The 25,771-nt window shown below is 37.4% G+C and overlaps 1 protein-coding gene across 1 annotated transcript; it reads right to left on the bottom strand.

Annotated features, from left to right (window-relative positions):
- Window positions 1-402: 402 nt before the first annotated feature.
- Window positions 403-18,801, bottom strand: Vbp1 (VHL binding protein 1). The gene is made up of 6 exons (XM_057759757.1): window positions 18,695-18,801; window positions 15,378-15,502; window positions 12,437-12,503; window positions 9,798-9,896; window positions 3,597-3,735; window positions 403-1,741 (listed from the first exon to the last, which is right to left on the bottom strand). The coding sequence occupies exons 1-6, from the start codon at window positions 18,782-18,784 to the stop codon at window positions 1,671-1,673; spliced, it is 591 nt and encodes a 196-aa protein (XP_057615740.1). The 5' UTR covers window positions 18,785-18,801; the 3' UTR covers window positions 403-1,670.
- Between the last annotated feature and the right edge of the window lie 6,970 nt (window positions 18,802-25,771).

Raw genomic sequence — 25,771 nt, forward strand, 5'->3', positions numbered from 1 at the left:
TCATAAAAGAAAAACTAAACCAAGAAAGTTTGGGAGGAGTTGAGGGACGGGAAAAACATGATCAAAATATATTGTCCAGGGGCTGGAGAGATGGCTCAGAGGTTAAGAGCATTGCCTGCTCTTCCAAAGGTCCTGAGTTCAAGTCCCAGCAACCACATGGTGGCTCACAACTATCTGTAATGGGGTCTGGTGCCCTCTTCTGGCCAGCAGGCATATACACAGACAGAATATTATATACATAATAAATAAATAAATAAATAAATAAATAAATAAATAAATAAATATTTTTTAAAAATATATATTGTTCAAAAAATTAGCAATAAAAAAGAAAGTTTGGTATATTTCAGACTAAAATCTTATTTATCTGTATTCCTTCCAATGGGATTTTCTGTTGTTTCCACAAAAAAGCTCTTAACATATACTAGTTAGGTACATGTAAATGAACCCCATAAAAATGTGAAGAGATCTATGTTAACCTTAGATATCATCTGAAATGTTTTTCTCATGTTAAAACATAAGTGCTAATACCTAAAAGTATTAGGATGAATGTGGGAAGTTAGAGAAATGAGTACATCATGAGGGCTCTGCCCTTGCACTTCAATTGAACTTACCATACAACATAAATGCTCGTTTTACCTGACTTTTGGTATTTGCCAGAAACCTATACAGATTAAGATAAAGATTAACATGAAAAAGGTATCAGGCAACAGTTTGAATATAACTGTTTTAATTACATGAAATACAAGTACAAAACATCGTACAAGTATATTTTTTACTACATGGAGATAGAATAACATGCATGTATTTTTACCAGAATCTGTACCACCAAGTACTTTACCGCAGTGCCAATGGCTTTCCACCGATTTTATCATTCCTATGCAATTTTATCACAAATAAAAAAGCTACAACTCTTTTGAACCAATGCAGATTTACATTTATGTTAATAGTCCCGTTCAAGGTGCTTTGGAGAACTGTTACATAATATAAAATTATCTTAGCATAAAGTTTTGAATGGGTAGTGTTCTCTCACATTGATCAAGTCTCCCTTATACTGGCATTGCAAAGACATAGCGTACTCATTTGGGATCAAAATTTTATATATGTCAATAGCCCTCAAACTGTGTATGAAAGTAAATAATCATTTTCTGAAAAGATTAGAGTATCATAAAAGCTACTGGTTAAGCAGAAATGCATGAAACCCCATTTATAGAACACAACAGCAACAAAGGATGATATCCTACAAAAACTAAAGAAAAACAAGTTTACAAATATCGAATTGTCTTTCTTGCCTCTAAAAGGTTTACCACATTAAGTGAGAGTAACATCAAGCGATAAAGAAAAAATTGTGTAAACTGTGCTGGTGCTCAGCATTCAGCAGCCTCCATAGCATTCCTCACAGTTTTCGGCCATTTCAGTTAAGAATTGTCTTATAACAGATAAAATAAAACAAAAGCAGCACTACTTTGTAGGGAAATATGAAAAGAATACTGTTAATTTCATAAAATATTTGAAAATAATTTTTGTTTTCATAAATAAATAAAATGGTGTCTTTATGTTTTTATTATTTCTGCTGTGAAAAAAAAAACACTCAAAGTTACATCAATCTTTAAAGATAAACACTGGCTTATTTAACATGTTTGGAAACCTGAACCACATTTTCAATTCCGGAGTTATGCTTTGTTCTTGGTAGAATCATCTTTGTTTCTTCTTTTTACATCCCAATTATAAACCCTAGCCATATCTGCAAGAATTGTCAAAGAAAATGCAAATATAATGCTAAAGATAACAAATGAAATTATCAGTAACTCATAAAGTGAAACAAAGACACAGAAATCACACAAACAAAAATACTAGTGGCAACTACTGTTGACAGCCATGTTGTTATACTATCAATTGCTAAGAAAATTCTGGAATTAACTTCTAAAACATCAAGACTTCCAATCAATAACTGCTTAGCATGCCTAGTCAACTATAACACTACACTTAATGAATATATGCTAGATACTCTCAACAAATTTGAGACATATTACAATACTCCCCAGGCTTTCCTGAAACTCATGGGTTCAGACTCAAACCCCAAACCCCCAAGTATATGGAACTGTAGTGTACATACCACTATGTCTAACTCATTTTTTCTATTATTTTGTCAAGTTTTAAAACTAATTCTTCATTCACAAAGTTTCAAAAATCTCTGACTCTATATCCCGGCACAAAATGTTAAAATGAGTACAATTATTAAAAATTTTATATCTTACAGTTCTCTGGGCTTAACAGATCCTCTAGTTTACTAAGTATCTGTGACTAGGTACTCTACACATTCTTGAATTAGCTAGTTGAAGTCCCTTCCTTTGTGGAGTTTAGATTCACCAGAACTTATTCTAATGTCTGTCTAGCACTCTAACTTTTCCAGTTTATACATTACTATATCAATGATAAATGGCATTTCTCTAGGTTTCTAGGATTCAACTTAGATGACTTTCTTTCATTGAATCTCATTTTCTCACACAATAACACCTTTTCTTTTCCATAAAGTCTAGCTCTCCTAGAGCCTCAGAATCTCACAGCTGAATCAAGTGTTCACTAATCAGATGATCCTGGCACTAAACCTCAAAAAAACCTATCTTGCAAGAACATACCTACTACATGCTACATGTTGGGAGAGACTGTGGCTCCTACAATTGAAAAGCTTTGGGTTAAGCAAGGAAAACAAAGTACTATATGTACAGTGGAGGACTGCTCTGACAGAATTAGAAAAAGTTGAGAAATTCTCTGATGTTTAAATTGAAATATGAAGGATAAAGGATTACCATCAGGTATAAAAAGAGAAATCGTTCTAGGTAGGAGGAACAGATGAAGGAAAGAACAAAAGGAAACACAAATGCCTGTGGTATTTTAGGGGTGAGTAAAATAACACAGAGGACTTTTAAATGTTTGTGAAATTAAACTATTTGATTATAACAGTGGCAGGAGGACTGGGGACAGATGATTGACAGGTTTGGGAGCTCAGTCAGAACAGAGAATAACAAACAGCTCATGTTCTGTGACATAGTACAATGACTATGGTGGACATTTTATTGTATGCCTCAAAATAGCTAGAAGAGAATTTTTAATGTTTTTTTTAACCGATTAAATCAATTTATTTGAAAAAACTTACTGAGCAGTGTGAATCTGCTTGCTGTTCATGTCTCTACATTTCAAATTTATTATTTTATCTCTAAGCTTTTTGATTCAAATAAGATAGCCATTATCTTTTTTTTTTTGCCATTATCTTATACAATCTCCAACTTCACATTTATTTAAGAATAAAGTCATGGGGGGACTGGAGAGATGGCTCAGAGGTTAAGAGCACTGGCTGCTCTTCCAGAGGTCCTGAGTTCAATTCCTAGCAAGCACATGGTGGCTCACAAAGCATCTATAATGAGATCTGGTGCCCTCTTCTGGAGTGCAGGCAGAACAGTGCATACATACTAAATAACTAAATAACTAAATAAATCTTTAAAAAAAAAAAAAAGAATAAAGTCCTTCTCCCCATAAAAACAATATAGGAATTTAAAAAAATCTTTCTCCTTTTCTTTGCCTATTTCTTAAAAGGATACTGACTTCTGTAGTAGTAAATTGATCTCGAAGAAAGTCAAGGTCTTCCTCAAGAGAATCCAGATTCTTTGTGGCGGTTGATAAATTCTTTTCCAACAATGCCTGAGCTTCATCAATATCGTATTCAAGCATAACATTAGCCTAAAGAGAAAAAAAGTCATGACAATTACTTAACAATCTCCATGTTAACGCAAATGTCTGCAAACTGCAGCCCCTGAACCAAACCAGCCCACTGTCTTATACTGTGCTACAGCAGAGCATAAGACAAAGACCATACAGCCTTAAAAAATAGAAAATATTACTATTTGAGCCTTTACAGAAAAATTGCTGACCCCAGAGTTACAGATATGTAGAAAATGAAATATCAATACACATAATCACAACACACATTATGAAATGGGAAAAAGAATAGTGTGTGTTACCATTTCTGTAAAAGGGCAGATGGATATGGTCTTTACCTACGTATGTATAAAACTTTTCTTGAAGGTATTGTGGGACAATGATTTTACCCTATAAAGATATGTTTCTTGTACTTGTTTAATAAAATGCTGATTGACCAGTAGCCAGACAGGAAGTATAGGCGTGGTAACAGCGACCACACAGGAAGTAAAGGTGGGGCAACAAGAATTCTGGGAAAAGGGAAGTTTCAGTCTGTAGTTGTCACCCAGACAGAGAGGAAGACAGACACAGAGCAAGCAAGATGTGACTGCCTCAAAAAAGGTACCAAGCCACATGGCTAACATAGACAAGAATTATGGGTTGATATAAATTATAAGCACCCACTGAGACAGTGGGGCTGATCTATTGGGAGCTCACCAAGGCCAGCTGGACTGCTACTGAAAAAACATGGGATGAAACCGGACTCTCTGAATGTGGTGGACAATGAGGGCTACTGAGAAGACAAGTGATGGAGGAGGGTCATCTTTCTATCTGTTGTTTCATTAGTTAATTAATAAAGAAACTGCCTTGGCCTTGACAGGACAGAAAATTAGGTAGGCAGAGTAAACAGAACAGAAAGCTGGGAGAAAGAAGCCGAGTCAGACAGTCGCCATGATTCTCCCACTCCAGACAGACGCAGGTTAAGATCTCCCTGGTAAGCCACCTCGTGGGGCTACAGAGAATATCAGAAATGGGTTAGATCAATATGTAAGAGCTAGCCAATAAGAGGTTAAAACTAATGGGCCAAGCAGTGTTTAAAAGAATACAATTTGTGTGTTGTTATTTCGGGCAAAGCTAGCCATGCGGGAGCTGGGTGGCAGGAAGCGGCCTACTACTCTTTATTACTACAGCCAAGGACAATGGCACTGAGTTTTGATCCTGCTTCAGGTTCTGGCTTTGTGGGAGCCTAGCCTGTTTGGATGCTCACCTTCCTAGACCTGGATGGGGGGGGGAGGACCTTGGACTTCCCACAGGGCAGGGAACCCTGACTGCTCTTCAGACTGGAGAGGGAGAGGGAGGGGAATGGGGAGTGGGGGGAGGGGGAGGGAAAAGGGAGGCGGGGAGGAGGCAGAAATTTTTAATAATAAAAAAAAGAATTAATTAATAAAAAGCCTGAGCTACTAGGTCAACCAGTTTATAATTAATGTAGATCTCTGTGTATTTCTTTGGGACTGAACGGCTACAGGACCACGTAGGACAGAAACCTCTGTCAACAGAAACCTCAGTCAACATGAAGGATACCAAGAAATAGACTACTGATTACTTTAAAGGCAGGTACACTGTGCTAAAGAGAAGTAGGTTCTTCACAGGATATCTTTGCTATAGATTTGTCTCCCAGAATGAAAAGTACCAAATACATATACTAGTAGAATATTGAGACAGGATCTTTAGGAAGCCATCAGATTTAGATGACATCATGAGGAACTTACATGATGGCATTAGTAAGCTAGTATGCCTTACAGTTTTACCAAATGATCTCTTGTACCATATGATACAGCCTATGGCCCTCACTGGATGCTGGCACCATCCTCTTGGACTTCCCAGTTTCCAGACATAGCAAACAGACCTAATTCTTTATAAATTACCCAGTTGGTGATAATTGACTCATAGAGAAAATGACTAAGATGGTGCCTTTTATACCTTTTAAATTACATATAAAAATGTTGGGGGCTGGAGAGATGACTCAGTGGTTAAGAGTACTGACTGCTCTTCCAGAGGACCTGGGTTCAATTCCCAGCACCCACATGGCAGCTCACAACTGTCTGAAGATCCAGTTGCAGGGGATCTAACACCTTTGTACCAATGCACATAAAAAATAAAGTTAAATAAACCATAAAATAAAAAAAAAAAAATGTTATCTGTCAAACAAGTATTAAAGCTTAACAGAGACTTGTAGCTATAATCCTGGAATGCAGGAGGCTGAGGAAGGGGGATTCCAAGCTCAAGACCAGTTTGTGCTATATAGTAAGAGTTTGTCTCAGGAAAGAAAAACAGAAAAAGTCACATCTATTCTAATACTCGGGAGGCAGAAGAGATCAGTAGTTCATGGTCATCCTCAGCTACACAGTTTGTTGCAAGCCTGGGATACAAAACAATCTGTCAAGGAACAAAGAAGCAAAAAGCATTAACCCAGCACTTGCTAGTCTGAAGCAGGAAGAGTGGGAGGTCAAGGCCATCCTGGGCCACACAGGAAGGCCTTGTCTCAAAAAAACCAACCAAACAGAAACTGGGGATGTATTTCATTGGTAAAACACTTGAGTAGCTTATGCAAGACTCTGTGTTCTGAAAGAAGATGGGTGGCTGCAATGGTAATTACTGAACCTCAAATAACTAAAAATAGTACTTATTAAACTTCAATTAACTAAAATAACAGTAATTAAAACAAAAAAACCCACAAAACTAACATTAATAGTTGTACATAGTGGTTTATGTCTTTAATATCATAATTTTTGACGAAGAGCCAGGAAGATCTCTTATGAGTTTGAGGTCAGCCTAGTCTAGGAAAGCCAAGACTACATAGAAAGACTTTATCAAAAATCAAAGAAAGAAAGGAAGCAAGCAATCAAACATTAAAACCCAGGACACATACATAACTCAAGAACACTGAAAATATATATTGGCACGAAAATTTATTCACAATAGCCAAAAAGGAGAGATATACCAAATATCTATTAGTTAATAATGAATAGACAAGATGTGGTTTATACACAAAACAGGGTATTTTGGGCTATAAAGGAATGAAGCCAATACACAGAGAAAGGATGTAAATTAGCAGTTGCTACGCTCTCAGCCATCTGGTAAAAATCAAGTCCAGTGGATACCAGAGGAAAGGAAGTAGCAAAAGGAATGTAGAATGTTAATAGAAATGGGTTTCTTTATGGGGTAAATAAAATGTTCTGGAATAAAAAGAGATCACAGTTGTACAACTACACACTAAAAACTATGAAACTGTATACTTTTAAATAGTAAATTTTACCTTAATTGTTAAAAAAAGAGACAGTATCTTTAAAGAAATGATTTGGGACATTTAAACACAGCAACAATGTGGCACACAGCAGATAATGGGAGCTCTAAATTAATATCAGTAACCTAACTAGAACACAAGATTTTAGTCAGACACAAAGGAGAAATATAGCAGGTTACCATATTACATGTAGATGCTTTTTTAAAAATGAATGTATAATGATTATCAGAGACTAGGAGGGGTTTTGAGGTAAGGTTAGAGGGAATTTGGTAATAGATACCAAAGCACAGTTCTAGTGTTCTAAAGAACAGTTGTGTTAACTACAGTTCATAATACTCTGTAGTGATATCTTATTTGTATTTTAATAAAGATTGCCACAAGATCAGAAAGTAAAACAGCCATACTGGTCAGCCTTACAGACCAGGCAGTGGTGACCCACACCTTTGATCCCAGTAGCGACACTAATTTGCCACAGAAACCAGGTAATAGTGGTGCACGCCCTTAATCCCAGAACTAGAGAGGATTATTAGATGGGAAGAGACAGAGACAGAGATTACCAGAGGCAGGATCACCATTTTCGGACTGAGGTAGAAGTAAGAGCCAACAGCTGGCTATTTTGCTTTCCTGATCTTCAGGTTGAGACAGAGACAGAGATTACCAGAGGCAGGATCACCATTTTCGGACTGAGGTAGAAGTTAAGAGCCAACAGCTGGCTATTTTGCTTTCCTGATCTTCAGGTTGAACCCCAATATCCGTCTCTGGGTTTTTATTAGTTGTGCTACAATACTCTACTATTTCTATATATTTGGAGGAGGGGTGTTGAGACAGAGTCTTATCCCATAACCCAGGCTAACTTTGAACTTGAAGGAATTAGCCTACCAAAATGCTAGGACTATACGTATTGCCATGAAGCCTAACCCTTAGAGCTTAATGACTCTAAATTCAAAGTAGTAAAAAGATGGAAATATTAAATTGCCCTTAGTAGATCAGTATACATTGTATATACATACTGAATTACCACACTATACCCTACAAATATGTATGGCCAAAATAACAATTAAAGGGTTTGTGTAAGTCAGACATACAGTAACTGCCTAGCAGACATAAGTCCTCTGAGTTCAACCCTAGTAAAACTAACTAAGTACATCTCTCTTTTGAGAAGTTGAGAACCGTGCCTTGAGGGTACTGTACTTTTCCTAAGCACCTTCTCTCTCTAAACATTCCCACTTAGATTTGAACCATCTCTTATAAATACTTCATAAACTTTGCTTCGTGCTGACTTAGCCCTGAGTTATTGTATGCAGCATAGTCAAAGACCCACTTTTACCGAGTAGCAGTTCCTAAAGAGGAAGAAAGATCCTCAGGCTACCAGCAGCAGTGCTGCAATGTATCTCCCTACCACAACCAACACTAGAACTGAAGGGTGTTTGCTGAGGAATGTAACACAAGGGTATTTTGGAATATTTTGCACTGAAATGTAAATGACAATTGTATACACACCTCTTTATATATATCATCCAGTATATCATACAGGAATGATCAGAACACTGTATCATAGAAATCAGCAAATGTTACAAATAAAGGTCTTTCCTCCCTAACTGTTCACCATTTTGTACCTGAATTGATTGCCACTTGCCAGCATACCAATGAATATACTTTGAAAATAGAAGAAAGAAATTTGATTACATTAAAATACTGGTAATTCCCTAGGGACTCTACCTCTTAGTGCAAGCCTAGGGTCTCCCTAGTTCTTTGTCTCCACCCCTTTCAGCTTTTCCTTCTAGAACCCCCATTTCTTTGTGAAACCCAAGACCTGGGACCACAAATATATGTATTGCCTTTTCTATGTGAATTCTCAGTATTGAACTCAGGTTTTCATGCTTGTAAAGCAAGTATTTTACCAAATGAGCCATAGCCCCTCCCCTCTATCTTCCTTCTGCTACATTTTTTTTTATGTTTTTTTTTCTTTTTTTTTTTTATTAATTAATTTATTTAATTATTAAAGATTTCTGCCTCTTCCCCGCCACCACCTCCCATTCCCTCCCCCTCCCCCAATCAACCTTCTGCTACATTTTGAAAAGACAAAACAGTAACTGGAGAAGTAGTTGGGCATGGTGGCATGACTGCAATCTCAGTAGTGAGTAAGCAAAGGTGGGAAGATTAGAAGTCAAAGGACAGTCTGGGCTACATATGAGATGTTGTCTTAGAAAAACAAAGGGCTGAGGAATGTGGATCCATGGTAGAGTGCTTTCCTGGCATACTCAAAGCCCCTAGTTCACTCCCTACCCCCCACCTCCCACTCCCCCCCCATACATACACACACAGCTGAAGAGTAGGTTTGGTCAGTTTTGCTTGGACTGGAAAAAACATTAAATGTGTGTAGTCTTTTATGTTCTTTCTTTAAAAAAAATATTTATTTATTTATTTATTTATTTATTTATTTATTATGTATACAACATTCTGTCTGTGTGTATGCCTGCAGGTCAGAAGAGGGCACCAGACCCCATTACAGATGGTTGTGTGCCACCATGTGGTTGCTGGGAATTGAACTCAGGACCTTTGGAAGAGCAGGCAATGCTCTTAACCTCTGAGCCATCTCTCCAGCCCCCGTGTGTAGTCTTTTAAAGACACTCCTAATTCCAGTCCGTTTCTAATAAAGGACCATTTGAACTCTACACCTTCATTCTTTCTAAACCAAAGAGAGATAAAGACACTACATTTTAAGAAAAAAAAGTTTTGCTGGTCAGAAAACATTGTTTTACAAATACAGTGAGTAGCTGTGGCTATAACATTTACTTACCCCCAACCACAGGCACACTTTATCAGTAGGAGGAACCGAAGCTTTGCAGTACAGGTTATCTGCCAGTAAGAATCTGGTCTCCATTGAATTGGTGGACTCCTTTAAAAAATGACAGTACCACAAACAGGTCAGGTTGATATCAAGGTTATAAAGGAGGGATCCCAAGACATTTAAAAGAGTACCAACATGAAGACTTACTTAGTAGTAAAAAAACAAATAGCTATTATATAATGAATGGCTAAAATGACTTGGCATGGACTCTGATTCAGCTGCTTACTAGTTGTGTAAATTTGGCATGTCACTACTTATCTATGTCTCAAGTTCCTCATCCATAAAATAAAACAACAATAGTTCCTGCAGCTATCAAGGTTATAATAAGCCTCCAAGAAGTACATCTTAGTTTCAAAGTTAAGCAATGACTAAGAGTAAAAGGATGAGCAAAACTACTTAATCAAATGGAACCCGGAAGCAAGCAGATGTCACTATCCTAGTATCTGACAAAATAGACTTCAAACTAAAATTAATCAGAAGAGATAAGGAGGATATATCACTCTAATCAAGGGAACAGTTAACCAAGAAGATATTATTATCCTAAACATATGTGCAAACTCATGGATGCCCAATTTCATTTTTAAAAAAAATCTACTACTGGATTTAAAGATGCAGATTAACATCAATCCATTATTAAGTAGGTGATTTTCAATACCCCACTTTCTCCAATAGATAGGTCATCTGAACAAAAGAAACAGAGAAACATCAGAATCAACTGATATCATACATCAAATGCACCTAACAGATATCTACAAATATTCTATCCAAAGACCAAAGAATATACATTCTATTCAGCAACATATGGAAGCTTTTCTAAAATAGAGCACATCTCTGAAACACATTGAAAGCAGTCCCATGAGGAACATTCACAGTTCTAAGTGCCTACACTAAAAAAATAAATAAATAAATAAAAAGAGCACAAATAAATGGCTTAATGATATAACTCAAAAAGTTGAGCCGGGCAATGGTGGTGCACGCCTTTAATCTCAGCACTCAGGAGGCAGAGGCAGGCGGATCTCTGTGAGTTCGAGGCCAGCCTGGTCTACAGAGCTAGTTCCAGGACAGGCTCCAAAGCCACAGAGAAACCCTGTCTCGAAAAACCAAAAAAAAAAGAAAAAAAAAAAGAAAAAGTTGGAAAAAGGTGATGGGGGAGAGTCTTCTGTTTTGTGTTAATTTCATTTGTTAAATAAAGAGACTGCCTTGGCCCTGATAGGACAGAAAATTAGGTAGGTGGAGTAGACAGACAGAATGCTGGGAGAAAGAAGCCAAGTCAGGCAGTCGCCATGATTCTCCCACTCCAGACAGACGCAGGTTAAGATCTTTCCTGGTAAGCCACCAGCTCGTGGTGCTACACAGAATATTAGAAATGGGTTAGATCAATATGTAAGAGCTAGCCAATAAGAGGTTAAAACTAATGGACCAGGCAGTGTTCAAAAGAATACAGTTTCCGTGTAATTATTTCGGGTAAAGCTAGCCGGGTGGCGGGACGCAGCCCGCCGCTCCATCAACAAATAGGAAAACATTACAAAAAAGAAATGAAGAATATTATAAGGGAATATTTTTAAAACCTGTACGCCATTAAACTAGAAAATCTAAAAGAAACAACTGAATTCAGCCAAATCACCAACATTAAGCCAAGAAGTCAATGACTTAAATAGACTCCTAAGAAATAAATGTATGAAATAAAAGCCTTTCTTTTGGGATCCTAGTCTATTTGGATGCATACTTTCCTAAGCCTGGATGGATGAGGGAGGGCCTTGGACTTCCCACATGCAGGGTAGCCTGACCTCTCTTAGGACTGGAGGGGGAGGTGGGAGAGCAGAAGGGAAGTGGGAAGAGGGGAGGAAGTAGAAATTTTGATTCCTATTATTTATAAAGTAATAAAAAAATTATCAGAGAAAAAAAAGAAAAAAAAACAGCTTTCCAGCTAAAATGAAGTCCAGGACCAGATGGATTCACAGAAGACTTATACAAGACATTCAAAGCAAAGATCTATAGCCAATCCTTAAACTATTTAAAAAACAAAACAGAGCCGGGCGGTGGTGGCGCACGCCTTTAATCCCAGCACTCGGGAGGCAGAGGCAGGCGGATCTCTGTGAGTTCGAAACCAGCCTGGTCTACAAGAGTTAGTTCCAGGACAGGCTCCAAAACCACAGAGAAACCCTGTCTCGAAAAAAAACAAAAAAAAAACAAACAAAAAAAAAAACCAGAATGATCACTCCCAAACTACTACTATGAAGCCAATATGCTAGTAGTACACCCATAAAAATTAAGTGAAAACATTCTTAAATTTTGCTACCTTAGAATAAGACATTTAAAAAATACTCAACATCATTTCTAATTAAAATTTCACACACAAAGTAATTTAAGTGAGGAGCTGAGAATTAAACTTGATTTTAAGGGAAGGCCACAAAGCCATCTTTTTGAAGTAAGTATACTGTTTTTAATGTTATTGTAGGTAACATTAACAAGAAGGTAAAGGTGAATCCTACTGCATAAATGAAGTACCAGTACCAAGGAGTCAAGGAAATCAAGTCTCTGTCAAAGAATTCTGATTCACTTATACTTGCAAACAAAAATACACTTACTTTTTTCTTCTGCATGTATTTTAGAATTTCCAAAGTCTGTTTAATTTCAGGAATCTGACCTTTCAGTCTGTGAAAAGGGATAAAAAGGTTAATATAGTATTTTACAGGCAAAAATAAACATCAGGACTATCTTACTAGGCTTACAATTTTCAACTGATATGTCCTTAAAAACTATTTATAAATATAAAAAATTAAGATATTTCCTAAGATTTAAATATTTTAGATATAAGAGAAAATATTTATGATAAATATTACAAAGTATATTTAATAAGCCATATAGAGAATATTAAGAATATAAACATTTGATTACAATATTTAAGGGACCAAAGAAATTACTCAGTGGTTTAGAACACTGTTCTTTCAGAGGACCCAAGTTCAATTCCCAGCACACATGTGGTGGTTCATAACCATCTATAATCCAGTTGCAGATCTGATATCGGTTCTGACTTCCACAAGCACCAGGCATGCACACAGTACACAGACATACAGGCAGAAAAACATTCATATGCATAAAATATTTTTTAAATTAAAAAGATAATATGTAAACTATGGATATATTCAATACATAGTGTAAAAAGTCTTATTTCATGTCTAATTCCCTGTTGCTAACATTTCTAGAACAGGCCACATTCTGTAGAAGTGATACACAGGCTCTGCATTGATTATAAGCTTTAATTTCAAAGATCGATTTTATAACTAATTTTTAAAACGACATGTATTCAAATATATTAAATTCCAAATCTGAAAACATCAATCACCTGTGTAGTACTATATGGGGCTGTTATAGGTATACATACTCAGCACAAGTAAATTATAATAAGCTAACTATCAGGCAAAGCACAGTGATGTCTTCTCAGTGTATACATTTGTCATACTGGTTTTTTTTTAAATGTACAAATCATCTAGATGCCCTTTGAATCACCCAGTGTGAATTATTAGCTACCCTATCACAGATACAAGGTAGAAAAGTGTATATATATGATCTCCAGAGGTAGAGAAAGGGCCAAGTTGTAAGGCTGATACATACAAATTCTGATCTCCTGATGAGGGAGTCCCCTCTGTGTGCTGTAATTACCATCAATGAATAAAGAAACTGCCCTGGCCTGTTGATAGGGCAGAACTTAGCTAGGTGGGGAGGACCGGACTGAATGCTGAGAGAAAGAAGGGCAGAGTGAGAGCCGCTATGGAGCTGCCAGAGTCAGACATGCCAAATCTTTGCAGGTAAGCCACTGCTACGTGGCGATATACAGATTAACAGAAATGGGTTAAATTAAGATGTAAGAGTTAGCCAATAAGAAGTTAGAACTAATGGGCCAAGCAGTGTTTTAATTAACACAGTTTCTGTGTTATTATTTCAGGGTTAAGCTAGTTAGGTGGCTGGGACAAACAATCAGCCCCTTCCCCCAACAATCTCCACTTCATGCAAAGATGAAATGCAAATTAAAACTACAGAGATTTCATCTCACCAGAGTCAGAATAGCTATCCATCAAAAATACCAGGCTATGCCTGGTGGTGTAGGCCTGTCATCCCAGCTATTTAGAAGGCAGAGACAGTAAGATTGAAAGTTCAAGACCTACCTGGGCAACTTAAGAACCTACTTCAAAATAAAAAAATATTAGAAGGGCTAGCAATATAACTCAAAGGTAGAGCACCCACCTAGTACACATGAGGCCTTAGATTCAATTAACCAGTATGGCAGGAAAAAATAAAGCCAGGCCTTATGGTACACACCTGTAACTCCCTACACTTGGGAGGTGAAGGCAAAAGGACCAGAACCTCAAAGTCATCCTTTGCAACATAGCAAATTCAAGACCAGCCTGTGCTATATGATACTCTATCTTAAAAAAATTAATGAATTAGCAATACTGGCAAAGATATACGAAAAAAGGTACCTTATATACTGCTAACAGGAATGTAAATTATAATACCTCTTATTATATAACAATATGAATACTCCTCAAAAATATAAAAATGAGGCCAGAGCCGGGTGGTGGTGGCGCACGCCTTTAATCCCAGCACTCGGGAGGCAGAGGCAGGCGGATCTCTGTGAGTTCGAGACCAGCCTGGTCTACAAGAGCTAGTTCCAGGACAGGAACCAAAACCACAGAGAAACCCTGTCTCAAAAAACAAAACAAACAAACAAACAAAAAAAAACGAGGCCAGAGAAATGGCTCAGCAGGTAAAAGCCCTTGCTGATAAGTCTCTCAACCCGAGTTCAATCCCTAAAACTCACAGAAAAATAGGATGCAGTGGCTGTCATCTGTAATCTCAGCATGGCAAAATGAGAACTACCTAGAAGCTAGCCTGAAGTATACAAAGTATTAGAAATAGCAAGAGAGACCCAGCCTCAACAAAGTGGCAGAAGAGAACTGATTCAGAAAGTTATTCTCTGACCTCCACACATGCACTATGGCACATGAGAACCTATGTTTGCACAATGGCATGTATGAACCTGAACATATACATGTGCATACAATATAATTGGGAAAACTAAAAAAGGAAATACTATCTGATTCAGTTATATGATTGCTGACTGGATACCCAAAAGAAAACAAAGTAACCATGGAAATGTTGTGTGCATACTAATATTCACTATGGCACTATTCACAATAGCCAAGAACAACAGATGAATGGATAAGCAAGTATATGTGCATGCATGGTACACACACTTATGTGGAAATGAAACATTATACAACAATTAGTAAGAATGAAAACATATCATTTGCAATATAATTAACAGAACTATATATGTCATCATGCTAAACAAAATACACCAGACTAAAGGAAAGGAAAGGGTAGGTGGCATCAGGGAGGGTGAATATGATCCAGACACAGTATTTGTATGTGTGGCTATATCAGAATAAAACTCATTGGCTTGTACAACTTATATAATTGATAATTATAATAAAGTTTTTTAAATGTAGAAATTGTTTTGATTACCTCCTTTTCTTTTGAGCAAGGTTGAGTTCCATAAACTTATACTTCTGATATTGCTCATCCAGCTTCTTTAACACTGTATCTGCAGTTTCATTCCCAGGCTGCTTCATGAAAGAATCTACATCTTCCTTTAATATGAAAAATAATATAAAATCTTAAATTTATATCACAAATCTGATTTTCACTTTGTTTATAAAATGCAAAAGAACAAGTTTTCTTTTTTTTTCTTCAAAGGCTTGTTTTAATTTTTTCATAAAATATATCCTCCCCCAACTTCTCCAAGATCCTCCCACCTCCCCAACTCCATACCATTTCTCTCTCTTTAAAAAACAGGCAAACAAACAAAAAAATCACAGCATAATTTTAAAAAGAAAGGAAAATATAAGAAACATACACACAAAATCCATAAAAACACAAAATCTGAAATAACATTCAGGTAAAAAGCCAGTAAGAAAAAAAAATGCTCAAACAAAGCAATGAGACAAGTCTACAAAAAATACCATTGAATTCATTTTGTTTTGGTAATCTACTGGTGGGCATGGAGCCTACCCTTAAGTGTGTCTAATAGACTCCATTAGCAAGAACTAATTTTACCAAAGGCTTATTTTTAATTAAAGACATAATTATAAAAAGTCAAATACAGGTGGGTTGGAACTCAGTAGTATACCACTTGCCTACCAGCATGAAGCCCTAGGTCATCCCCAGTACTGCCAGAGAAAAGTTATAGATAAGCTAGACATGATAGTACAGGCCTATAATCCCAAAACTCATGAAGCAGAAGCACAAAGATCTGAAATTCAAGACCAGTCTAAGACATACAACAAATTTGGGTTATCCCAGGTTACATAATGCCTGTCTCAAAAAAAAAAAAAAAAAGACAAAAATAAGTTAAAGAAAGACAATTTGGGGAAGCTCACTATATTATGTAGTTAATTTAGTCTTCTCTTTCTAATTCTGATTCATATATAGGTTGAGATGTTTTGTACATTTTTCCTGTAGTAAATATTAAAACTATTGACTGGGTGGTGGTTGGGGCACATGCCTTTAATCCCAGCACTTGGGAGGCAGAGGCAGGTGGATCTCTGAGTTCAGGCCAACCTGGTCTACAAGAGTTAATTCCAGGACAGGCTCCAAAGCTACAGAGAAACCTTGTTTCATAAAACCAAAGAAAAAAAAGAAAAGAAAAGAAAAGAAAAGAAAACTATTAGCAATGAAAACACACTGTCTATTCATGTTCCCTAGTCAAAGAATTGAGCACATTGTGTGCCAAATTTATCATATTTCTTACTGCTTTAATTCAATTGAACATGTTTTATTTTTCACGGTAACCCCATAAACATTGCCATCCATATATACTCAAGGCTAGGCAGCAAGTGGGAAGGCAGGGCAGGATTCAAATACTCTCAATTGTAGAATTTTATATTGCTACAATATCATGCCACTGCCATTAGTTTTGGAACATCAAAATAATTATGTATAGATTGGGCTGCTTGCCGGGCGGTGGTGGCGCACGCCTTTAATCCCAGCACTTGGGAGGCAGAGGCAAGCGGATCTCTGTGAGTTCGAGGCCAGCCTGGTCTACAAAGGGAGTTCCAGGACAGGCTCCAAAGCTACAGAGAAACCCTGTCTCAAAAAAAAAAAAAAATAGATTGGGCTGCTTATTACATCTTATTGGTATATTTAACCATATGTAACAATTTTCTTTAACCATAAAATTTTAGAACCAGGTGTCACCATGTCTGTCTTTAATCTCAACACTTGGAAAGCAGAGGTAGGAGGGTTGCTATGAGTCTGAGGCTAGCCTAGTACACACAGTGAGTTCTAGGCCAACCTGGGCTACAGTGTGGGGCTCTGTCTCAATAGATAGATAGATAGATAGATAGATAGATAGATAGATAGATAGATAGATAGATAGATAGATAGATAGATGGTTTAGGTTAAGATTATAATGCCCTCAAATAAGGTTGGTATTCATTAAATCAACATCTGAAGTTACCTCTGACTACTGTTATATTTAAGACACACGGGAATTACACTCACACACATACATACACACAAACACACACACACATATATATATATACATACACACATATACATACATACATACACACACAATCTTATGTATAAGCATTGTGGTAGGATCAGGAAAAATACCTAACCACTAAATAACAGAGCACAACCAGAGGTTCTGAAGCCCTCCTGTCTGCTCATATGTGAAGTCTGGATAGCTCATTTATATCATGTGTGATCTGGGATAAAATATTCAGGAACAATATTTTCTTGGTTTCTTCACCTATATCTACAAAATAGGAACAACAGCCACTCCCTTCTAAGTTTTACAAAATCTCTTTAAAAATTTCTGAACCTCAGAAAATATTATTTCATGTAAAGGTCACTTGAAAGATACTTTTTAAAGCATAGCACACTGAGAATACACAAAACAATTATTCCACCAGTAAATTAAAATATACAATATAAAATGTGATTTAAGTAAAAGAAATGGGTCTTTTGAAGAATATTAGACATAAGGGAGTATATACACTTTTGGTATAAAACAAAAGGTCAAGAAAAATTCCACTAAGATTATATAGCAAGCAGTGCTTCAGCACAAATAAATGATAAAATATATAATACTTCCACCTTCTCTTTGAATTTCGGTTGTTCTCCCTGTTACGTGAAACCTTCCAATTGTATTCCCCACAATTCTCACAACTGCATACAATTTGTTGTCTCCCCAAACTGCTTGAATGAAAAACCAAATATAAAATGGTTTCAGACACCTAATGACAGCCAGTTATCCACTGCACTGCATAATCCCTCAATTTCTAAAAGCAAGACACATAAGGAATTCACATTCGTGATAACTAACATCTACTTTCACGGCAGTCTACTTCCATTTCCAAGGAAACGGACCACGACCCTGCTTAAAGTGACTAGGTGTCACTCAGTTCCGCCTACTCACTATACTAAGTTTCCACCCATTACCTATCTATGTCTCCAGCACCACACCATCGCTGTCTTGTGCTCCTCAATAATCGGCCCTTTTTTGGGGGGGGGGGGGCAAAGGACAACCGCCTAGCATCCGGGTCCTGCTCCGCAGTCCTCCCCCACTCCCTCTTCTGGCCACTCTTCAAAGCCATCCCCCGGCAGGGTCTGAAAAACCAGGATGCGGGCGGGTTGGGGGAAACAGACCGGGCATTCCCTCTCGGGGCCTTTCAGCTCAGCTCCCCACCTTCCCCCAACAACGCAGACCTGTGTGGCGACTGAAAAGTAATCTTCAACCTGGGACCAAGACGCCAAGGAACAGGATCTCTTACCACAAACACCGCTTCAGGAATCCCTAGGTGGAGCCGCCGCCCGTTTCCAGCAGCAGCTTCTAAGCCACATCCGTCCTTAGCCGCAGCCATCTTAAGAAAGCAGGAACGCAAATAACTGCCTTCTGAGGCGTCTGCCGTTGGCGTCAGTGATTGGATCGTTTGTACGTGAAGGCCCGCCTCTCTTCCTACGACTCTGTGTATTCATTGGTGCTTATGTCTAGGTGCTGATTGGCTAAACGCGTATGAGTGACAAGTTTAGAAGCGATTTGGTCGAAAAGCGGGAGCTGCTGGAGGACCAATACCGACTTCTGGGAAAAGGACTGTTAGATATTTAGGGAATGAGCAAGCTAAAACCTTGGGAATCCAGACTACGGCAGGCCTCACCACTATCTGTACCTCAATAAGGAGCACATTTTCCAGAGTGGCTTCCGGGTCGATCCCAATTCCCTCACGCAGACGGATGGATCCGATTCAGAGTATATCATAAATAACCCGCCGTTTGCACCAGTGTCCCTCAAAGGGCACCTTCAGTGAGAATCTTATCGCCCTCTGGGTCAAAAGCTTTCAAATGTTTATAGTTTACGTGCAAAATCCCAAGAACTGTGGCTAATTTTGTAGGTCCAAGGACTTCCCCCAGCGTTGCCCTTCATAACAACCTTTTTTTTTTTTTTTTGGTTTTTTTTTTTTTTTTTTTTTGGTTTTTCGAGACACAACCCTTTAAAAGTAAATGTAAAAGTAAATGTATTGATAAACGGGTTGTGGTGGCATAAGCACTACATGAGACCCTGTTTGCAAGTCAAAGCAAATGTAACATATAGAACCAAGTAATTATAAGTTGACATCTTTTTCTTTTTCAAAGAGGTGGGCGCGCAGGCGCGCGTGGGGAAGGGGAGTGATAAAACAAGATTTCTAGACACCCTTAGGGAAGGGGTGGGGTTAGAAGAAGACTGCTGGATAATTGGTTGAGTTGCTGTGAAGAAATAAAGCAAGACTGGAGAACTGAAGAAAGCTGGGTTTCAATGTAGTGTTTTTTGTTTGTTATTGCATTGTAAGTATATATGTTCAACACACACATATGAAATCAGAACAAATAAAGAAAAATTTAAAAGAATGCTTATAGCAGATTGTATATGTATATAATTTAGTTTAATTAAAAATACTTATAAGGAGTGAGATGGATCAGTGAACAAAGGCTCGTTGTCAAGCTTGAAATTTCCAGGAGCTAAATAGTAGGAAGAAGAGAAGCGACACCAGCAAGTTGTCTTCTGACCTCCATACCTACTTTTTGGCATGTACCCCTGTGCATGCAACACCACAATACACATATTAATAAGTAAAATAACTAATATCTCTATCATTAGCACATAATTACAGCCATTTGATATTTGACAAAAAGGATGCCAAAAATACACACTGGAGGAAAGAATCTTCAACAACTGGGAAAATGAGATGTTTACATGTAGAAGAATGAAATTGGGTTTATATATATTGCCATCCACAAAAATCAGTTTCAAGTAGATCAGAGACCTCAATGTAAAACTTGAAACCCTGAAACTTCTAGAAGAAAAGATTTAGGTGTGGGATGATAGTTTCTGAATAGGAGTTTTATTATTTTATTCACTCAAGGAGTAAGGCCAACAACTGAAAAATGGGAACTCATAAATCTAAGATGCTTCTGTACAGCTGAGGAAACAATCAACCTGGTGAAAAGGAAATTCACTAGCTGGGAGAGAATCTTTCTTTGTAAGATAGATATCTGATTGAAGGTTAATATCCAGAATCTATAAGAAATTCAAGAAACCAAGAGTCAAGGAAACAAATAACCCAATTTAAAAATTGGCTATGGAAAATGGAAAAAGAAAGCATCTTCAACAAATACTGCTGGCATGACTCTATATTGACATGTAGAAAAATGCAAATAGATCCATACCTATCCCCATGTACAAAACTCAAGTCAAAATGAATCAAAGACCTCAACATAAAACCAATTTAATCATTATTAGTATAGACATACTGCTGATGTTTTTGTATTAGCATTGTATCCTGCAACTTTATTTTTTTATTTTAAGAACTAGGTGCGTGCTTGTGTGTGTGTGTGTGTGTGTGTGTGTGTGTGTATGTAGGCAGAAGAATGCTGTAGTATCCATGTAGAGCTCAGAAGAAAACTTATGGGAGCCAGCTATCTTTTTCTGCCATGTTTGTTCCTGGACTTTAACTTGGGGCATCAGGTTTGAATCAGCATCGTTCCTTGAACCATGTTTCTTGTCTGTGCAACTTTAAAGAGCTCATTTATTTGCTCTGGTAGTTTGGTGTGGTAAAACACACCTGTAATCCCAGCACTCAAGAGGCAAAGGCAGGATAATGATGAGTTTGAGGCCAACCTGGGCTACAAACTGAGATACAGGCAAACTTAGGCTATGTATCAAGACATAAATAATATATAAGGCAAAGAACATGATTTTGCACCTTTTCAAGTTCTGAAGGGCTCTTATTTCTCTTTTTCTCAATTTCTATTAGAATCTCCAATATAATGTTGGTAGAAGTTGTAGGAATAGAAAAATTTATCTTGATACTGTTTTTATGCAGAAAGCATTCAACTTTTTTTTTTAACCACTGAGTTTATTGTTAGTTGTGGGTTATTCATATATAACCTTTTTCTGGTGGAGGATGTTTCTTCTATTTCTAGTATGCCGGTTTTCTTTAAAGTAATGTGTTGACTTTGGTCAAGTGCACTTATATCACATGACATTTTTCCTGAAGAAATATGAGTAAATACCTATTCACTTTAGATGAGAATGACTCAAAGGCAGCTGCATCCCCAAAAGCCCACCCCAGCATGGATGGTGGCTAATGAAAGTTGAAAACCTAGAGTTGGCTCACTGTTGTCGGGGTTTCTGTCCTGCCCGGTTCCTGCAATTGTTAAGTCCCAAAGAAATCACACAAAGGTCTACATTAACTATAAACTGATTGTCCCATTAGCTCAGGCTTCTTATTAACACTTATAACTCATATTAGCCCATAATTCTTATCTGTGATAGCCATGTGGCATGATACATTTTCCAACAAGGCAGTCACATCTTGCTTCTTCTGTGGCTGGGTCAGAACTGCTGAGGAACTTCCTTTATCCCAGAATTCTCCTGTTCTCATTGACCCACCTCTACTTCCTGTCTATTTGTCCTGCCTATACTTCCTGACTGGCTACTGTCCAACCAGCATTTATTTAAAATATAATTGACAGAATATAGGTAATTGCCCCACACTACTTCCCCCCTTTTTTAAATAACAAGAACTCTAAATCTAATATCCTTTGTTTAGATTTTGTCCTGACCATTAGTCATAACAATTTGTGAGCAACATCCTAAATGAAGGAAAATATCCATAGTCCATTTTTGGGGAATGTGGGCATAGTTTTCCAGGCTACTTCCTGCTGGTTGGGGTGCTGATAATCTTATGGGAACCTAAAGAAAATTTAGAATTATGACCAAGTCCTGACTGGAGTATCCTGTGAGGCTTGATCATCTCAGGCAGCAGTCTTGAATCTGTTCTGGATGTAGAACTCAGACATCTGGGCCTTCTGCTCCTACTGGAGATTTCTCAGGTGGTCTTCCTTGATCAAACCTGATTTTTCTTAATTCAGAATAAATCCATAGCTTCTCATTTTCTGTGAAAACAAAAACAAAACCTCTTCTCCAAAGTAACATATCTTTTGACTTCAATTTTGAAGTCAAGGCATTTGCAAAATACCTATCTTGATTAATTCAGCAGCATTTATAAACAAATATCTTTTAGCAGCTGTTGCTCCTTCCTCAGCATTCAAACAATTCAAAGAGAACATAATAACATACAGTATCGAGACTCTGCGTATTTTTCATCTTTATGTGGCTTTATTTTAACCTCTATTTTTTTATTTTTAATTTTTGGCTTTTTTGAGACAGAATTTCTCTGTGTATCTTTGTCCTGGAATTTACTCTGTAGACCAGACTGCCCTTGAACTCACAGAGATCTGCTTGTCTCTACCTCCCAAGTGCTGGGATTAAAGACGCGTCCCACCTCACCTTGAACTCACAGCAGTCTGTCTCCCAAGTGTTGGAATTAAAGGTGTGTACCACCACACCCAACTACTCTCCTTTTTTTTTATTTTAAGGACTTTAACCTTTTTCTTTTCTCTCCCAAGCCTGCATATATTTTTAACACACAGTAAACCATTTAGATGTTTTCTTCATCTTTGAATCTGACTTTACTGTATATCACTCCTTTTCTGACCACATGAGTGTTTACAAATTCACATTCTAAAATTTTAGCTCCTTTGTCAAAAATCGGGTATTCATAGGTTTGTGGATTAATATCTGGGTCTTTGATTGGATTCCACTGGTCAACATCTGTTTTTATGCCAATACCAGGCTGTTTTCATTACTGTAGCTCTGTGATAGTTTCAAGTCAGGGATGGTAATGCCTCTGGAAGTACTTTTATTGTATAGTGTTGTTTTGGCTATCCTGGGTTTTTTGTTTTTCCATATAAAGTTGATTATTGTTCTCTCAAGGTCTGTGAGAATTTTGTTGGGATTTTGATAGGGATTGCATTGAATCTATAGATTGCTTTTAGTAGAATTTCCATTTTTACTATGTTGATCCTACCAATCCACGAGCACGGGAGATCCTTTCATTTTCTGGTATCCTTTTCAATTTCTTTCTTCAAAGACTTAAAGTTCTTGTCAAATAGATCTTTCACTTCCTTGGTTAGAGTTACCCCCAGATACTTTATGCTATTTGTGGCTATCTCTCTCTGCTTCTTTGTTCTTTGTGTATAGGAGGGCAACTGATTTTTCGGAGTTGATCTTGTATCCAGCCACATTACTAAAGGTGTTTATCAGCTGTAGGAGTTCTTTGGTAGAGTTTTTGGGGTCGTTTATGTACACTATTATATAATCTGCAAATAATGAAAGTTTGACTTCTTCCTTTCCAATTCAAATCCCCTTGATCTCCTTATGTTGTCTTATTGCTATTGCTAGAACTTCAAGCACTATATTGAAGAGGTATGGAGAAAGTGGACAGCCTTGTCTTGTTCCTGATTTTAGTGGAAGGGCTTTAAGTTTCTCTCCATTTAATTTGATGTTAGCTGTCGGCTTGCTGTATGTTGCTTTTATTATATTTAGGTATGATCCTTGTATCCCTAACCTCTCCAAAACCTTTATCATAAAGGGGTGTTGAATTTTGTCAAATGCTTTTCCCACATCTAATGAAATGATCATATGGTTTTTTCTTTCAGTTTGTGTATTTTGTTGTTAAATCTATATTGGAAATTCCTAATAATATTTGAAAATATTCTCCCACCTGCCTAACAGTCCTCAGATTGGAATTTCTGGAATGACTAATTTTCTACTTTGAGAATGTCTCCCAAGTGTGCTGGAAGTATGGGAAACAGTCCAGCACTAAGGTCTGTAACAGGGAGAAAGATATGTCTTTGTGTTTTCCTATGTATCACCTTGATGAAGGGATGCAGCCATGAATTTCAAGTAGAACCGTGGCGCTTCTGAGTTCTCAGACTCTACAATAGTGAATGGCAGTATGTGGTCCCAGAAGTTGTTTTATCCACTGACATGCAGCTCAGAACTATCATACTCCAGGTTATTCATAGGTGAGCTCTGTTTCTGGCCACTAAGGGAGAAGATATTTTCCATTAGCCTTACTGAGATGAACTTCTTGTTGTCTTTGATTTGTTAGTATCCAGCTATTGTACCACCTGCAACTCCCTCCAGAGTTGTCACTCACTCTGGAGCTGAGGCATGTTAAATTTAGGATCCCTGGTTTGTGGTTGTTTCCTGTTTTCTTGTCCCAGGGTAGTTCAGTTTTTAAGTTTTCTTAAAATGACACTAGTCCACTGCAATGAAGTCTTACAGAGTGGTAAAATGTTTTCCTCTCCACTGCTGACCCATCCGACAGAGGAATCACTTGCCTTGCCAAACACACAAGATTTGAGGTTTGTGAGGGCTATGGGAGTGTTCTGAAGGGAGAACTATAGTGATATTTTATTTATTTTTATAAATAAAGTTTGCCTGAAAATCAAAAAGTAAAACTAAGCCACTAGAGGTCAGGCAGTGGTGACACACACCTTTAATCCCAGGATTTGGGAGACAAAGACAGTTGGATCTCTGTGAGTTCAAGGCCAGACTGGGCTACAAAAGATCAATGCAGAAACAGACCTAGGTGGTGGTGGCTCACACCTTTAATCCCAGTACTAGAGAGGTCTATATAAACCAGGATGAGACAGAAACTCCTTCTCTTTCAGTCTGAGGACTTCTTAGAAGTAAGAGCTCTCTAGTGACTTGGCTGCTTTGCTTTTTTATAAAAAACATAAATATCACTATAGAAAAACTACCCATCTATTTTCCTCAATGTGGCCTAGATTACCTCTTGAAGAAGGCTTCTGCTTCTCTTCCCCTTGCCAGAGAGTAATGAGGGTGGAGTTGTGTTCAGCTTGGCTTCTTTACAGTGCACCACCCATCTCTCTTCCAATTTTTAAGATGTTCTATTGTTAACTTTGTGGTTTATAAAGCTCTTCCTCTCGTTGGAATAATTATTTTATTCTCACTCTTCATTAGGTCACACAGCTGCTAGTCTATCATTTCTTCAGAAGACTGGGTATATATTTTTATTCTATATAGCTATCAATTCGTATGATTTGTCTACTTCTGAATTGGGCTGCTTTTTTGCTGTTGTTATCTGAGTTTTTATATATTCTGGATACTAGATTCCTTTTTTCTTATTTGTTTGTTTGTTTATCAAAACAGAGTTATGCTGTGTAGCTTTGGAACCTGTCCTGGAATTCACTCTGTAGACCAGGCTGGCCTCAAATTCACAGAATTCTGCCTGCCTCTGCTTCTCAAGTGCTGGGATTAAAGGCATGTGCCACCATTGCCTGACTGGATATTAGATTCTTAGATATAGTATTTGTAAAGCTTTCTGAGCTTTCATTTTTTGAGTTTTCTTTTTTTGTGTATTTTTAATCTACATTTCTAAATTTTCATCAGGTCCAACAACTATTTTTTGTGATTTTTCTAAAATGTCATTGTTAACACC

The sequence above is a fragment of the Chionomys nivalis genome, chromosome X, assembly GCF_950005125.1.
Source record: "Chionomys nivalis chromosome X, mChiNiv1.1, whole genome shotgun sequence".
In the NCBI taxonomy this organism is placed as follows: Eukaryota; Metazoa; Chordata; class Mammalia; order Rodentia; family Cricetidae; genus Chionomys; species Chionomys nivalis.